At 34.5% G+C, this 17,626-nt stretch overlaps 1 protein-coding gene and 1 long non-coding RNA gene across 2 annotated transcripts; one reads left to right on the top strand and one right to left on the bottom strand.

Moving 5' to 3' along the window:
• Nucleotides 1-4,537: 4,537 nt before the first annotated feature.
• LOC116296573 (uncharacterized) lies at nucleotides 4,538-10,123 on the bottom strand. The gene is made up of 3 exons (XR_004197141.2): nucleotides 9,963-10,123; nucleotides 6,077-6,242; nucleotides 4,538-4,773 (listed from the first exon to the last, which is right to left on the bottom strand). It is a non-coding gene; the product is annotated as an uncharacterized LOC116296573 (long non-coding RNA).
• Nucleotides 10,124-11,037: 914 nt separating this feature from the next.
• On the top strand, nucleotides 11,038-16,636 carry LOC116296571 (retinal homeobox protein Rx1). Its single transcript, XM_031704607.1, has 3 exons — nucleotides 11,038-11,367; nucleotides 11,499-11,668; nucleotides 15,424-16,636. The coding sequence occupies exons 1-3, from the start codon at nucleotides 11,124-11,126 to the stop codon at nucleotides 15,901-15,903; spliced, it is 894 nt and encodes a 297-aa protein (XP_031560467.1). The 5' UTR covers nucleotides 11,038-11,123; the 3' UTR covers nucleotides 15,904-16,636.
• The last annotated feature ends 990 nt before the right edge of the window (nucleotides 16,637-17,626 follow it).

Raw genomic sequence — 17,626 nt, 5'->3', positions numbered from 1 at the left:
GTGACCGAAAACGTTGCAAGAATTTTCACAAATTTGCACAAATTAGAGAGTTCAGTAGACCTCAGTAGAGTAAGTGCATACCATATATTTGTGAAAAAAGTGAACGAACAAATTTGTACAAATTAGTGCAAAGTTTTGTAGACCTAATTTTTACTGAGCCTTCTACACATTTTTGCAATTTCTTACTAAGTTTATTTACGGATATATCGTGGTACGCACTCTAGACATTCAAAAATTCTCGCGGATTTGTAGTTAACGTTTTCACGAATATATGTTATCAGAAGTTCATAGCTAGATAGTTATGAACTTCTGATGTTATGCATTCTAGTCTTCATTGTTATTTCATGAATGAAGTAAACCATTCCAGATCATAAAAATGCTCTATATAACTTTATTACTTTATACGCTATAGTCACGACATTTTCTTCGAAAGCCTAATTATAGATATTATGATTGCATAGATGTACATTTTGATAGTCATAAATGAAAAACCCATCACAATATCTTTCATTAAAATAAGACAGGATAATATCTTGCATGAAGTGCTGACCTAATTTGGAATAATCTCCGCATTCCGCTATTATAAATATTATAGATACTGAATAATTAATGCTGTTAAAGTATTATCGCATAATACTTAAGAGTCTATCGTATAATTCTTGCTATTTAAGTATATCTCATGAGCAGCCCTCTTAGATTATTTAAGCCTGCATAACAACGCAGAGCAAATGAGAATAAAAGCAAAAGCATTTTAAAAAGTTTGTTATTTGTTAGATTTTTTCTTCATAAATATATATGTATTACACTTTAGCAAAATATATTGAGTCACGCTCTTTAGAAAGTGCTACGAGTAGTTTGAAAATTTATGAAATTAGCTTCCAAGATAACAGAACGATTATAAGAGAAAATGGGACAGTTTTCATCGCTCGTACTAACGTTATCATCTTCCATTCTTCCCCACAGGAATATTTGAAAGAGGATGCATTCATACAGCCAGCATTAAACAAATTTTCCGCAAATACACTTGAGTGCCAAGTCAAGCATACTCTCAGTTCTGTAGAAGATTATTCGGGTCAGTCAATCTTTCCATAATCTAAACATACATAATATATAACTGTTACACAATCAACGCCCACTAAATATACATATATATATCTATGTATCGGGGTTATAGATTTTATCTGGGGGAAATACATGATAGCCATTAGAGGGGATCATTCGTAACCGTTTCGTTATTTGAAGCCAACAAGATGGTTAATCATATCCCAAACTTTGAGAAAAGCCTCGAAGAGTCATTAAAGACTTCGTATTCATCTGCAATCGTGTGTATAGTCACTTGAATAGAGGAGGTGCTTTCTTAATAGTCAATTAGTCTTGTGTGTCAATCAGAAGTGCTTTGATTTTTTTCACAAAACAATAGCCTAAAAAGGCCGACTGTCAAAAATGAATTGATTTATTGCTTAGACATAAGGTTTTGTACTTGCTTATGAACTTTACAATCCTGTTTCGTGGCTATAAACTCCAAGGTTAAAACTGAACAATCTTAGAGAAAGGAGTATTATATCGAGTCGCCTTTGTACAACTCTAGAATTCGTTTTGGCATTTTTCCAAAATCTGCTTTGCTCAAGTCCAATATTGGTGTGTTTGTTGTTTTTTGGCTACATTACATCTGCACATGTAAACAACTTTATCTTTGGACCATCACAACCAACTTTTCTAAGTTTCCTTAAAGTTTTCAAAGTTTTCTTAAGGATACCGGCTTTGCATGTCCCTAGTTCAGTCAGTGTCGCATTGAACAACATTCGTGACTTTTCGTCTAGACTTCAAGTGTTCTAGGCCTTATAGGCATGGTTCCGTGTCTACTTCTAGCGCATTCTGCACTTAAAGATAAAAAGTCTATCGCTAACATACTTATTAAATCAAGATAAGCGTAAGAAGCAGATCATCAAATTCTGAATTTACCATCTAAAACAGCCTGTCAAATGCCATAAAAATATTCAAAATCGCAAACGAATTGGCTAAGAATCTCATTCTGTGCTTCAGGTTAGGCAGGTTCGTGTCTAAGATTAGTTGGTGTGTTGGTTGTAGTTGTGGTTAAGTTAAGCTTAATTATTGAGTACATGACAAGCTATTAATCAAACAACGGGGTATGAAGCCATTAATGGCGCTGGTAGCATCTAATAGAAGAACAATAAACACATCTATACGTGCATTCAAGCTGGTCATACCTTTATAGTGAATAATGTAAGTATATATGATGCAAGCACATTTGAATAGATCACATGCAATTGTAAACAGAAACACTCGGTGAGTCACTCTATGTTCAGTTCTATACAATACTTCGAAAGGTTGCGGCTTTCAATCTATCTGTGCTTCAGGTTAGGCAGGTTCGTGTCTAAGATTAGTTGGTGTGTTGGTTGTAGTTGTGGTTAAGTTAAGCTTAATTATTGAGTACATGACAAGCTATTAATCAAACAACGGGGTATGAAGCCATTAATGGCGCTGGTAGCATCTAATAGAAGAACAATAAACACATCTATACGTGCATTCAAGCTGGTCATACCTTTATAGTGAATAATGTAAGTATATATGATGCAAGCACATTTGAATAGATCACATGCAATTGTAAACAGAAACACTCGGTGAGTCACTCTATGTTCAGTTCTATACAATACTTCGAAAGGTTGCGGCTTTCAATCTATCAATGTTCATTAGCTGTAAAATCAAAGTCATTGGCATAGCCTTCCAACCCGTTGCACTTGAAATTGTACGGCCCTTAACTTCATAAACCAAAGCAAATATATTTGACGCAAACCGAATGCTAGAATATTACACTGATTAAGAAAGAATCAAAGTTACCTCGTTTTATGGCTCGTTATAAATTTCGGACCAACAGTCTCGTCAAAGGCTTTCTCCAAGATAACCAAATATAAAATGTTTTGATTTGTGAGTTTTGTTTTTGTACCAAGTATGTAATTTTTTACATACTGAACTTGTCTTTCCTTTAACCATGCCATCTATATGATAATAATAGTGGATCATACCAAGGGTCTTACAATCCATGCCACAGCCCAATGAACAGGCAGCAAACTAGAAAGTTGTGTAAACATACTACATATAATGAGACTGGGAACAGAAATGATTTTTTTTCCCTCGAACACGTCGATGTATTTCGAATTAACAAATGATAATTGAATAGCGAGTAAAACCCTTTGAGATGCGTTAGAACGTGATGCACGTTGAAAACACAATAATGTTTGAACATTTGGAATGCTTGTTATTTATCATCAAAGTAAAAAGAATAAATAGGTTCTTTTCTTTGGTACAAGGTGTCCATAATCTGTAAATAGAATGGGGGTTGGGACTTTAATTCTTGTCCTCGCACGTACTAAAGAAACATGCATAGGACATGTGGCAATTTACACAAAGGCGTTTAACTTGTTTGCAAAATAATCCTTTTGTTTTGACACGAGTTACGAAAGAGATTAATTAGCGCAATTGAAGGTTCTCCTGCAACTACTAGCTGTCGCAATGGCAAGTTGGCCAGGCAACGGCAATTGGTATGGAAATGGCAGTCTGGAAATCGGAAATTGGTCTGGTACCGGAATTGTCGTGTAAAAGCAGCTAGTATATCTGACAATGGCAATGGGTCTTTTTGAGACATTGGTCTGGTAGCGAGAGCTGGTCTTGCCAAAACAATTAATATGGGCAATGGAATTCATTTGCAATTGCATTAATCGGTCTTCCAATAAAAGCAATTGGCCTAAAACAACGAATAGGTTTGGTAACATCAATTGGTCTTCATGTCAACTTAATAGCAATTGATGTCCTAATGGCAATGGGCCTCGAAACATCAATTGCCCTCTCAACGGCACCTCGTCATGCCGGCAAAGAATCGCAGAGAACTATTGCAAGATGATGGATTGCCACTCGAAGTTATAAAATGGCAAATCGCACGCGGCTCTTCAGTTAGAGAAATTCCCACAAACAACATGTTAGGGTTTTCTCCATTCCCTCTGTCTTTAAAGAGTTTTCAAACATTTTTTTCCTGTCAAATAAACCTTAAGTTTAATTCGTCTGCATTATTATCACATAGCTATACAAAGACGTTTTTATTCTTCCTAGACATTAGATTTTAGCAGGTGAAACGTGTTCATTTGCACGCCTCTACCAGGGTAAAGCACGAGCAAATGCAACACTGTACCTGTTGAGTGATTGGACCGATTGTCAATATCGATGATATTTGATGTAACTAGAACAAATCTCAGTCACGAATCAAACAATACACAGGAAGTACTGTTCTTCGGGAACACAAGTTCAAATTGACAATTAACAGCTTCTATTGTGAAGGAAACCCCCCTCGTTGACTGGTGTCTTATTAAACTCTTGATGCCCGACTTAGAATTGTGTTGTAGAATGATTTGTTGGTACATTTTATAATTTTATACTTAAAAAGCGAAATTCTCGTGGTCATATAGCTGTCTTTTTCTGTTACTAACATGGTTTCTTCTTCTTCTTCTTCTTCTTCTTCTTCTTCTTCTTCTTCTTTTCCTTCCTTCCTTCCTCCCTCTTCCTCTTCCTCTTCCTCTTCCTATTAGTTATTTTCCCCCTCCTCCTTCTCAGTTCTTCTTCTTCTTGTAGCAGTTATACTTCTTCTTTCTTAGTTCACCAACTTCAGTTTCAGTTCATTTTCCTCTAATTCATCTTTCTTTTGTTGTTTCGTTGTCTTTTTCTTTTTAATGACTCTCCTCCTTCTTTTCTGGTTTCGCTTTTCTTTGGGTATGAACATAAAATGTGCGTTATCCTAATTGTCATCGAGTACCGATAAAACTCAATTACGACCACGATGCACTCAATACCTCACCCGTTTAGAATTGTAACGAATTTGCCAAACTAGAGTAATTATACTCTGTAGAACACCAGTCAGTCGTGCATTGTGAAATATTGCTTTCTTGGACACGTCATTTAGCAGGTCTATTTTCAAGACCGTCAACTTTGGACACCTAGTTTTCTTTATCATTGATTCTCATTTTGGGAAAACTATGATACACTACATCATGTAAAAATCTTATTCCATTCAGTTTATGAAAAGGAAAGGAGGAAAATAGCGCTTGATTGTCTCGAATAATGTAAAGAAATTTCAAAGCTTCAGTTTCTTTCATCGGCTTTTGTTTTTTGTTTACGAGTTTGTGACGTTTTACAAACCATCTTTACGATAAATTGGACAGTTGTAAAAGGTTGAACGAATCCCAACATTGCTTTTCAGATATATTTCTTTTCTCTTGTTTCCCTAGCAGCAGCATAAAATGAACATGCAAACTAGTCAAGCAAATCACAGAAAATCTTCTGGTCCTAAATACACATAATTTCCCCATCAAACAATAGAATACCCTTAATCGCTATCCGATAATGACTTTATAGGTGTCTGATTAGTGTTCAAAATCAAAGACTTGTTTTCACGCATCAATATCGAACTCCCATTCACAATCCTATTGAGTAACGTGAGAAATTATTTCCATAGATCAAAATACTTAAATGACAAAGTAAAAATCTTGATTGCTCGTAGCTAGTGATTTCTTAAATGATTATTAGAAGTGAGTAAAAACTTGATGTGGTGACAGGGTTTCCTAGACAACAAATCCAATCACGGAAATTTTTGGTTCAAATTTGTTATTAACCATTAAGAGCCACGAGTTCAATATTATGATTATCAATTTATCTTGTCGATTTTGTTTTAGAACTGTTCTCAAAAATAAGACCAAGAATAACGAAAAAAGTTTTGAAAATTTTGAATTTTTTTAATTTCATTTCAACGAGGAAGTAGAAAATACTGTAATTTAGTTCAATCGTACCATTAACAAAAGTAGCTTAAAAGTTCTTGATGACTCTATTTAAAAGCAATTTTAAAACTGCACTGCTTGGCCATTGGTTACAGAGCAAAAATGTTACCAATAATAGCATATTAATGAATCGCTTTAAAGTTGTCATGTTACTAAAAACAATGTTGTCAGAGACGGGCTACTATTTAATGACAAGTTTCAGAGACATTGATGAACTACTTTGGACATATAATTACCTGCCTGCGTGCTTGGACGATTTCTCTCGGTTGCCGTGAACGCAGAAGTGTTCAGACAATCGAAAATATTTTTGGATGTTCTTTTGTACGTTTTCATGGTTCGTATGATTTAGGACTGCAGCTGTTTCGCGCTATTTCCGGGGGTGTAGGGGAGGGGGGATTGTGCCTGGAGAAAAAATAAAAGACGTTTGATTCAGAGTCTTGATATAATCTAGTAAATGGGATTTTTTTATCTACGAGACGATTTCTCGTCGACAAACTGAGGCAAAACAATGTTCGTTAACAACAACAACAACAACAACAATGCCAAGCTTATTTTAAAATCCGCCCTTTGATTAGAAAGGAACACTATCTTGTCCGCCTTCATTAATCCCAAACATCGATCGTAAATAAATATTTAAGAATTATTTTGTCACTATTCAAGCGGTTATTAGCCCTATTTTTATACTATGCTGATTTTGATTTCAAATCAATGCAACTGATGAAAATGATGAAAATGAGGTATCGCTGGACATCGTACAACTGCTGTTTGTGCTTATAAATTTGCAAATTTACGAAATTGTTTATTTTCGCCGCGCCCGCCGCTTCATTTTCGTCTTGAAGTTAATGAAAATCCGTGTGAATAAAAGTAAAGGTAGTTCTACAGTTTCACTGGACGCGTGGCTTGCTTAAGGCAAAAAAGGACGTTAACAAAGAGAACTACACTAAAGGTTCTACTAGTCGCCCCAGGGCAAACGACTTGTTTCTTTTGAATTCAAATCTTTAAAACAGAAACAATCAATGATTGAATGAATCATAAAACTGGTTGACTATTATCCAAGGAATAATATGCCTTCAATCATTCTTGAGTGCCAAAAAGCTACAAACAAACGTCTAGTTTTGACCTTCGTATCTTAAACTGATCGACAAAGGTGCTTTCACTCAAAAATAATTCGTGTGAGTATTGACTGATTTTCAAATGACAACAACGTTGGCTTTACGTGTTAAGTGCCGGGAGCACCAATCTTCTCGTGGGAACACCGAGCCGACTTTAACTTATACATTAATTTATAACAAGTTTGTGCTTTTTTTGGAGAACGAGACAGTGAAGTTAATCATTATAGTAATTAAATTATCTGAACTATATACAGTTTTATTCAATTTATTTTTTCATCTTTTGAACGGAAAACTTCCTCTCTTGTTCGTAACTTCAAAATATTATTTAAAAAACCACATTCCTGTTGTTTTATAAAGACAAAACACCGTTATCTTTATTGTCTTTGGGTTCGAATTCAATCAATTCGCTTTACTAGTATGAAATTTGAAACCAGAAAGGAAATAACTCTAGCAAAAGTACAGTTTTTAATCTAAATTCATATTTTATGAATTGAACTTAACCTTCTTTACACAAAACTTTGAAAAACCATGCATTAATTCGTATTCTTTCAGCTATAAGATTGAATCTAAAAACTTCATTTTTTTCTCGGTATTTTCCGGGTACTTCAACATGGTTGCTAGAGAAACGCAGCTTTTTTCTTGTGGATTTATAGTTGACAAGTTAATGGATAGATCAGAAGAAGTAGATTATCAACATTTAGGTGATGTCTTTTCTAAGAAATCTAATTAATTATATAGATGTTGTGAGTTGTCTCGTTTGCTATAGTTAATAATTTCTTGGGAGTTTTGTAAATTTAATAATGAAGATGGTAAATAAGATAAGAAAAGCAAAAAGGAAAGAAAGAGAGAAATGAAAAATAAGATGAAAGATAAATGAAACTGAACAAAACTAGAGAATGTACTTTATTTAAAGAAAGAAAGAAAGAAAGAAAGAAAGAAAGAAAGAAAGAAAGAAAGAAAGAGAAAGAAAAAAGAAAGAAAATCAAAGACAAAAGCTAAGCCATTCCTAATTTCTGAATTTATAATTTGACAAACAACCCTTTCACATATCTTTCCCCTTCAGCAATCTAAATATAACAAAAAGATCTATTTCTGAGATAGAAAACCCACTAAAACACCCAGGAGACAAACTGATATCCCATCAGAGAAAGAAACAATACAATAGATGTAAAATACTCTACTTGATATTCAAAGTATAAACAAAATGGAGATCTATAGACCTTCCCTCGTCCCTTTACAGCTTAATATTCGTATTAACTTCGTTTTTGGCAATTATCTTCATAGTTATTTACTCGATTTTTTTATTCAAAAGTTACGAAATTTTTATCATGTACAAATTTAGTATAATTATATAATGTCTTCTATAATGAAGTCAAAGGACGACAATCATAGGCGTGCAGCAAAATAATATATCTTGCCTTAAGCACACTTCGAATCAGTGTTCTATAGTCTCTGTAACAACTTTTTTTGTTTTGTTTTCTCCATAATCTTAGTCACTATATCATCAATTTAGAGGTCATTTTACTCTAAATGTTACTCGTAACGATTGGTGTATATTGATAGAAAATAAGTTTAGAGTTTATTTATTCGGTGTTACGAAAAGCAAAGCCATTCCCAAAATACTTGAACAAACAAAATGTTCTTAAATATAAATTTCGTAATTTTACTCTTAAGTAAATCCAAAAAAAAAAAATTTCCATGGCCTATATAATTGAGGATGCCACACAATGCTCTACTCTGAATTAGTATAGAGTTGATTAAAGAAGCAGTTAACGAATTCTTCATATACTAAAACCCAAATCCCAAACGTTGTTTAATTGTGAATATAGAACAACTAGACTTATGTCCTTCGCGTGCAGAGAACTCAACTGCATCGAGACGCTTCACAGATTTTGAAAGCAATTCTAATTATATACTCAACAAAATAAGCCCCAGATTTATTAACTAATAATACTTTATAATAGCTAAGTGAGTTCGTAATTTTATCCGTATTATACGTGGTGAATATATGAATGATCTGGGCTCTTTACATGATATAATCCTGTGTTATCAAACTATCTCTTTACGAAGCCTTTTCCTTACTTTTCGTTTTTTAGCCGTGGGCTATGCATCTTAGTCTTAAAGTCATATCACAAGGAACCGATCTTGCTACAGTTGATAGTCTTAAATCAGTAATCCTATAACATATGAAGCATCAGTATTCTTAGTACCAAATTAACAAACTCTTGCATTTTCATCATTCTTTTCATTTAGTTTTATTCCTAATCTTTTAATCCTTTCATCAAAATTAAAGAAAATGAGTCTTCAATATCTGCGTTTTGCTCGAGGCTTTTTTAAACTTTATGACTAAGCTTAGACTAGAGAGTTGTACGCGTAACCATGGTAATTCACAGAATCTTCCAGAAAGTATGTGTACACAGTCTCATTTCATCAAAACTTCAACGTACAAAAATGATTCTAATTCCAGTACCAGCCTAGTTTATTTGGCAGTAGGTGTTAAAGGCGTTGAGGGGTTTTCGTTTTTAAGTACTGTGTCGAGTTCTTGTCAGCGTTTTAAGGTACCCGAAGCTTAAGGATCGAAGGCAACTTGAGTTAATCGACCTAAGTGGCGATAATATTCCTTTCACATGAGATACGTTTGTGGTTACGCTTATACTTAGTAAAGGTATTAAACAATAGAATTCAATGACAAATAGAATCGAAGGAACGTTACACCATCTATGCAACATGAAGAGAGTACCCAACCTATCTGATCAGGTGCTTCTCGTACGTACGTTCTTCATGCAACGACTTGAACATTTAGAGAATGATTAAGCCGACAATAGCCAAACAAAGTGCCTGTTAAAGTCATACTGGCTTATTCCTATTGCAATCTAACTCCCAAGGGGCTTTTTACTCTTAGATCAATATTCCTAGGCATAAAACTAGAATCACATCAAATCTCTGTTACCAGAACAGGGGCAATTACTTGTGTAGAATATAATAAATGATTCTGCTACAAAATTATTACCATCATTATTGACCATCAACCGCTTCGGGCTATATATACTATAAGCTGGGAAGTTTGCCTCGCTCAAATCCAGATGTAAGGAATGGAATTCCTTTGTTCGTCATATGTATCAAATATGTGAGGTCTTCATCTTCCTCCGCCACACGTGGCAAAGATCTCTCTACGGCACCTAATTCTAGCACATGCTCTGTAACCATGTCAACAAAACCAGAGATCGTTGGTCAAAGTGTTAATGGAGTGTAATGATTTGAAAATATAACTAAATTACCTTGAGTTGGATCCAATAATTGAATCGTCTTGTTCTTTCGTACTCGAGAATTTTCTGAAGAAAAACTTTATTTTCTTACTCGATCAGTACAAAATTCATCAAAGATAGAATTCAAAACTACAGGACAAGTTCAAGCTCTTTTCCTCTGGATTGAATAAAGTCAACATTTTTGATGATTATATTGAACAGATTTATTTATTATCCATATTTTTCTTTGCTCAAGGAAACGCTAGTCTTTTTCTTGAGAGTTCGTACCATCTTGTTCTGCTTGGACAACTCTCTCAGTGGGGCTGTTTTGTAAAATCCTAAATATGCTTCGCTTTTTGGAAGTCTTAGAATAACAAAGTAGAAAAAAGCCTTCTTTGGATGTGAAATCGTCAAGACGTTTTCAAAAGTCGTTGTTAATATCCCAAGCACAAAGTATGGCAATTAATTTCGAGTATTTTAAAACTATAGAATATTATTATCGGGATTAAGTATGGTAGGGTACACGACATTTAGTATCGTCTTCTACCAAGGTTTGTTGAGGTAGATGCTGTCAATCACATATCGTCAATAGTTTTCAAGGGTGTTCTTTCTTTGTCTTTTAACAATGATCTGTACTTCACTTCTCTCTCATTATTGATGGCAACCTTTTCAGTGGCTAATTATTAGCCTGACAGACCATGACAAACGACACGGTAATTTGAATACAATATTAAACACATCGAAAGAAGGGAATACTCTCTTGTGATTGGCTGATGTGTTGTTATCACGCTATCTATGCCCGCCTCGATTCTTAATGTGCTATTAACGCTTCGAAGTAAGTATTCTGTTAATAGCAGTCTATTAGAAGCCCACTTCTAGAAAAGGGTCATTTCACACTTTGATCAGCAGACGAAAGAGACCCCACGATGATCCGATCCAAAGTTGCAGAGCGCGAATCTAAGACAGCAAACCAAGAACTCAAAGACAGTTCAGAGGTTTCCCCAGTCAAGGTACAGAACCACCATTCCATAGACGCCATTCTTGGCAGAAAGCAGGAAGGAAAGCAGCTAAAAAGACATCATCAGAAAACGGAAAACCCTGATGAATACTCTGACGATGAAGAAGATGGTGTCACAGATACCGAGCTCAGCTCCGGCGAGACTAAATCAGGTATTGTACGAAAACCATTACACTGTACTTAAAGACTGTGAATATATAAATTGATCTTAGACTAACTCACTAACTAGTTAAGATACTTCTTTTACGAAGTTATTCGATAACAAGTAATGTTCTCTTCAAAGATGATACAGGTGAGAGTTCTGCCAAGAAGAAGCTCAGACGCAACAGAACAACATTCACAACGTACCAGCTACACGAGCTTGAACGCGCCTTCGAAAAATCTCATTACCCCGACGTATATACAAGAGAAGAACTTGCGTTGAAAATAAGTTTACCTGAAGTTCGAGTTCAAGTAAGTATCCAATCTATATTTATTTATTTACTTATTTTACGAGTGTGGACTAATTTGATTCGCATCCTGTCTATTTACCTCCCATTAATGCAAGCTGTTTAAACGTTTTCCGGTTTTAAATATACAATTTTTAGTTTTCAGACGTTGATGAATATTTCTTTTCTGTTTAATGTAATAAATGTTCTGACAGATTCCGAGGCAATCACTTACTGAACACGAAAAATAAATTAGGTATTTAGAGGAGAAAGTCCTAAATATTATTCCACACTGTTGTCACACTTCTTCCTGGCACCATGCACGGGTTAATTTTCTAATAAAACCATTTTGTATTTCGTCGCAAAACTAGAAACTTCAACTCCCGACTCGGCACCTGCAGTTCAAAACTCGACATGAGAGATTTTAAAAAAAACGCGTTTAAAACATTGCTTTAGTTCCATGTCTTTTGACTTAGTTGTCCGCCAAAATTGTGGCGTTTTTATGAGGGAGATTCGTGTTTGTGTCAAGGATAAAGTTGATAATAAGAAATAATAAGACAGATAATATAGAATATTTTGTTGGATAGTAATAAGTACACAAATAAAAAGGCAATTACTAGGACCATGCTAATGTTTGCAGTCTTGATTAGGTGGGTATACAATTATCAACACTATCTATAATGTAGGTTATTATCACGCACTGTTATTAGCTCGCCATCATTTTTGTACTCAATATAATTATGAGGTTGGAATAGAGTACTTTAGAATATTATAAGCTTGTCTCAATTGTAACTCATTACTTCTGGGCTATTACTAAGTACCTATTAACTACTCTCCAAGAGTAAACGAGGCTTAATAATTATTCTTTAGGGATTGTTATTCTCGGGCTTAACGCAAAGAGAAAGTTTTTCAGTCAATTAAAAGATAGCGTTCAATCTTAGAAATTGGAAGGCTTTTGGCGCGCTCTAATTAGGTCTCATTAAAGCATAGAAAGTTATATATTACACAACACACACTCTTCAGAACTCCTTACGAAAAAACTTTTCTTCAGAAGGAAGCATTTGTCTTAAAAACTCTCGCTTCTTTACAACTTTAATCTCTCGCGTTTAGTTTTACTTTATATCGGCTTAACCGCTAACGTTTTTAGCGTCTCCAACAAAGTCTCGCCCTCCTTGTAATGATTACTTACTTCAATAATTTCCGTCTCAATAAGATCTTGCAAATTGGCTGATAAAAATTTAGCGATTTTTGTTATTGAAATTAAGAGTTTGGCACTTCTGAGCCCAGAAAGATGCCTCGCACAACACCACAATTTAACACTTCTCTAAGTACGGCGCATTATGACTTAAAGCGTTGTAGGTAAGGACGAAAGAAACCATTTTTCAGCAACTCATGACTCTGTTTCCTTGGCTATCAAGTCGTTTAAAGCAGTTCTCACCAGGGCAACGTTGAAAAAAACGTCACAGTTTTCTTCCAGAAGTGAATAATTGGCTCGCAATTAGTGTGTTATTTTCGCTAATTGTATAAATTCGGTGTGCTACCCTATTGAGTTTCATGACATCATAAATTTCACCTGAAGTTTCATCTTTTTTTAAAGTTTTGAGTCACATAGGTTTATAGTTCATTATTTGACCAGGTATCCCACGGCAATAAGATTACAATATCTCTATGTGTAGCCTCGGGCAGGAATTGAACATTACCACACTTCCAAAGCACTTCTTCTTCAAGGAAAATCTCGACTCGAACTATGAGACCATCTTTTAGATATTTTTTTGCAAGTTTTAAAATCAACTTCCATATTTTCTTTCCATTTCGTGAAAAATAAAAAGACTTCAAAGTTTTTCCAAACATTCTGTTTACTAACAAATTAACTTTATAATTAACGAGTATATTTTCATAACAAGGTCGTCGTTTATATTAATACTAGAAGGTGGTAGGAAAGCAGCCTTTTTCACTGTCTCGTCGGACAGCTAATTAGAAGCGAGATAAAAACCTGCTATGAAGGCTTGTAAATATTTAACGTTCTAACTCAAAGAGAAATTAGACTCCTGGGGTATGTTTAATGATGGTGGTCAAGTCGAAAATACAGCGCTCTTTGAAAGTAAATAATTAGCTCCAAGAAAATAGATTGCTACCAAAAAATTTAGGCGGAGTAACTCGAAAATAAGGCGAGTGGTTTCAACCAGTTCAGTCGTAACCTTATGTGGTTGTCGATAGATTATTAGCTTTAAGTTTCTTGAAAATAAATATTGAGTGAAAGCAAAATCGGATCAGTTGTCGGTATTTCGCTTTTTTACCACCACAAACTGTACTTCTGTAAACATATCCTCGCTCGAAGGAAGAAAAACAAAGTCGTTTATCTATCGTTCAAAACTGCAGTATGAAAGTACACGAACACCGTGAAAAAGTGCCTCATTTGGAATCGAAATTGGAGTTTTTATGCATAGTAATCTTTTTCAAATTAAGTAAAGTTCCAAGCTAATTTTGTTTAAGTTAATTGATCTTAGCTTAAGTCCATTGATATTAAAATAATCTCATAATTTCCCACAAAAGTGTTAAACGTTTAATTATGTAATATTATGACTCAAAAAAATGAAATTCGTTCTTGTTTGCTTTGAGCGTTGAATTTTCTGTACTTCGACTTGTGAATCGATGTGGCTTTTTGTGGTTTTAATTCTATTAGTTTTTCTTATTTTGAGCAGGTGGAATTTAAAAATTAATGTCAAAAAGTTTAGTTTCTGAAGATTTAAAAACGATATAATTTCCAGCAATATTATTTCTGTAGAGATATCGATGTTTTTGTGTTTTCGTTATGACTGAAGTAAGCAGTGATGATATGATACAAGCTAGTTATTCGACGCTAAAACATGTTTTTCGTGTTTGGAATCTTATCTTTAGGAGCCCTTAACCGCTCCAAGGTTCCTCGAGGGAAAACATCACAAAACGACTGCTAAAATCCACACACGACAAAAATTAGCCTTTTAGATTTACAATTATTTTGTATCGCAGTGTTTATCTATTCAAAACTTTAGCACTGAATTTTAGCTGACAATTTATGCCGTTAATATTATGTTAATAAACATGTACAGCTTTAATGATGTCAATAAAAATCATTAACAATTAATACCTATGTTCAACTAACTGTTTTTGGTAGTGATAATTTGATAATTTAGGGTTTAGGAGTCGAAACTCGAGGCTTTTTTTCAGACGTCATTTATATTTTCTCGACTTTTTAGCAGATATTTTTTGTTTCTATGAGTGAATAGCGCTTATCAAGGATCTCTTTATCTATCTCGTTTTCCTTTATACTTATGTAAGAGCTAGATTTAAATATTAGTGTTTTAAATTGAAAATATCCGCCCAAAGGCATCTGGTTTATTCAGCACTTATCTAGAATGAGTTCTGAATAATACATTGAAATGGCTTCTAAAAGGAAATTTTCATATAGCTATTAAATGGCTTTCTCATATTAATGGCTTTTAAAAAGAATGTTTCGATAGCTTCTAAAGGGTTTACCATTGATAAAACGTCTTAAAACCCCCTAGTTTTTTTCTTTAAATGTATTAAAACTGCAAAGTTCGGGCTTAAACATTTGATTAGATATTGAATAGGTTAGTATTCAAAAGGGATCCCTTAATTGGCACTCAAATGGCTCACTTTTCGAACAAAATCTATTTGTTAGATAATTTCTTCAAAATATAATTCCATTTTCATTTAACTGGTTTATCTAAGGATAAATTTCTCCTTTCTTACTGACCACATTCTCTCATTTTTCGATAGGTTTGGTTCCAAAACAGACGAGCCAAGTGGCGGAGACAGGAAAAACTAGAGATGGCGACCCTGCAAGATCTCCCTTCACCCTCTTTATCCCGTAGTAGCGGAGGGTACGGGAGTCTCTCTTTCTCCGATATGTGGAAAGGTTCTCTCCCTTTCGCTTCAAGTGCATATGGTACATACGGATCTGCTCTCTACGCCGCGTCAGGAACAGCAGGAAGTCCATCCCCGGCTCTCGGGTATTTTACCCCATACGGTCATTCAGCATTAGCTGCATATTCCTCGTATTTACCCGCGCAAATCGCCTGCCCGGGCGCTCTTTCAGAAATGTCTCTCGCTATGAGTCCGACTTCTACCTCAAGTTCGAGTCCTACAGACGAAAGGTCTTCAAGTATCGCCACTCTACGATTCAAAGCTAAAGAACACTTGGAAAATATAGGAAGAGCTGACGATCCTCCCATAGTTGCTGTAGAACTTGTAAATTAGAGATCTAGTGAAATGTTGTAATTATGAAAATTGTACTGTAAAGTAGAAGGATTGATAGCTTAAAGAGGGGAATATTGGTGTATGGGAAACTCTACGTTATTTTTGAATCATCACACACGTGCTTAGACATTCTCTACTGATAACTATATATTGGTGTATAACTGTTATCATCTTATCGCTACCATCTTCTTAATGGAAAATGATAACGATCTAATGCTTATTTAGTGTCATTTATGACACTTATTTATTTTCTTCTCGAGTGACGAAAGTACACCGTTTATGTTTGGCAGATTTGTACAAACTATTTTGCGATGTTTACATCGAAGCGAGCGCGCGATGAAATCCTATTTCTTCTAGCTTACATATTTTTAAATTTTACATCACTGGCAATGAAGATTGGCCACTCATGGTTTTTCATAGTCACATCTTTATGGTTTTTCCATTTTTTATTTCATTTATCCCGTCTTTATTTCTTCATTTCCAATTGTCAATGTCAGTATTTCTTCCATGTCACAACATAGACACAGCCATCATCATATTATTTATCTCGCTATCATAAACAAAAGACAATAACAAACTTGTCAGAAACTTTTTTTGACGATTGAAATATTTTCACGCATATCTTCTACAAACGCAGCAAATATCTTGGCTGTAATTAAGGGTAGCTAAGACCACGCAATGCAATGTATATATTTTGCTAAATTGTAAAGTTAATAAACACGATTTTAATGAAGAGTTGGAATTAATGAAGTCTTTCAAGACTCTTTTTTTTTATCCCAAGCCGATTGAATTAGATGGAGTTCTGTTTGGGTTAATGAGTGTTTTTAAGCTTTGAATGAAGGTGTTATATCTTTATTGACACGTATATCCAGTGTGTTTACTGTAAGCAGGTTACAATTACAGAAAATTTTTAACTAATTTAATATATTTTTTAAATTATTCTCTCTCTCTCTCTCTTTCTCTCTCAAACGTCTAAACGTCTTTTTCTTACTTCTTAAATATAGAGCGGACGAAAATAAATCGTAAAGTTTTGGCCCTTTCCTTTCGAATATAGGAAAGAGATTTCTGTGAGTGGTTCTTAATGTATTCAAGATTATTTCAGCAAAGTTCCAGCTCGAATGAAAGAGTTTTAATTTTGGAGCGATTTTCGTCCAAGTGGCCCTTTAATGGATTTTAAGAACATTTTAGCGTTTAACTTTGTCTAAATTATTGACGCAAACTTTCGTTTTTAATTTTATCCTGTTTTCTCTAATAATTTCCATATTTTTATCCTCTCTTATCTTCCCTTATCACGGAGGAGAGGGCAACATTGCCAAGCCCTGTGGGGGGTAGAGTGACTCGTCTCTCCCCTAGGAGGGTAGAGTGATCGAAAATGGGTGCGCATCGATGGGCAGTGTGCGCATCACTTTGTACTTTACTTGTCGACATTCCCTTAAGTATTATTTCTTTCTTAACAAGTAATACTAGATGTATTTGAAAGACAAAACAGTAATACTTAAAGTAATGACCTCGATACGAAATAATATTCAACCCAAAATGAAGAGCGGGATCTAGAGAAATGACGATAAAACCGATCACACAACTTTCTTTTGAGTTAACTTTTCATTTTAATAAAATATTTTTGGTCCTTTGATATGGGAACAGAGAATACGTAATGAACAAATCTCAAAGTCAAGCATAAATATATATAACTGATATAACAGATGCCTGGAGAAATCTTTTA

The sequence above is a fragment of the Actinia tenebrosa genome, unplaced genomic scaffold (assembly GCF_029948245.1).
Source record: "Actinia tenebrosa isolate PJP-AT-01 unplaced genomic scaffold, QUT_ActTen_1.0 PGA_scaffold0__85_contigs__length_37466705, whole genome shotgun sequence".
NCBI lineage: Eukaryota > Metazoa > Cnidaria > Anthozoa > Actiniaria > Actiniidae > Actinia > Actinia tenebrosa.
The sequence above is the reverse complement of the archived record's forward strand: the minus strand, read 5'-3'. Positions and strand labels throughout refer to the sequence as shown.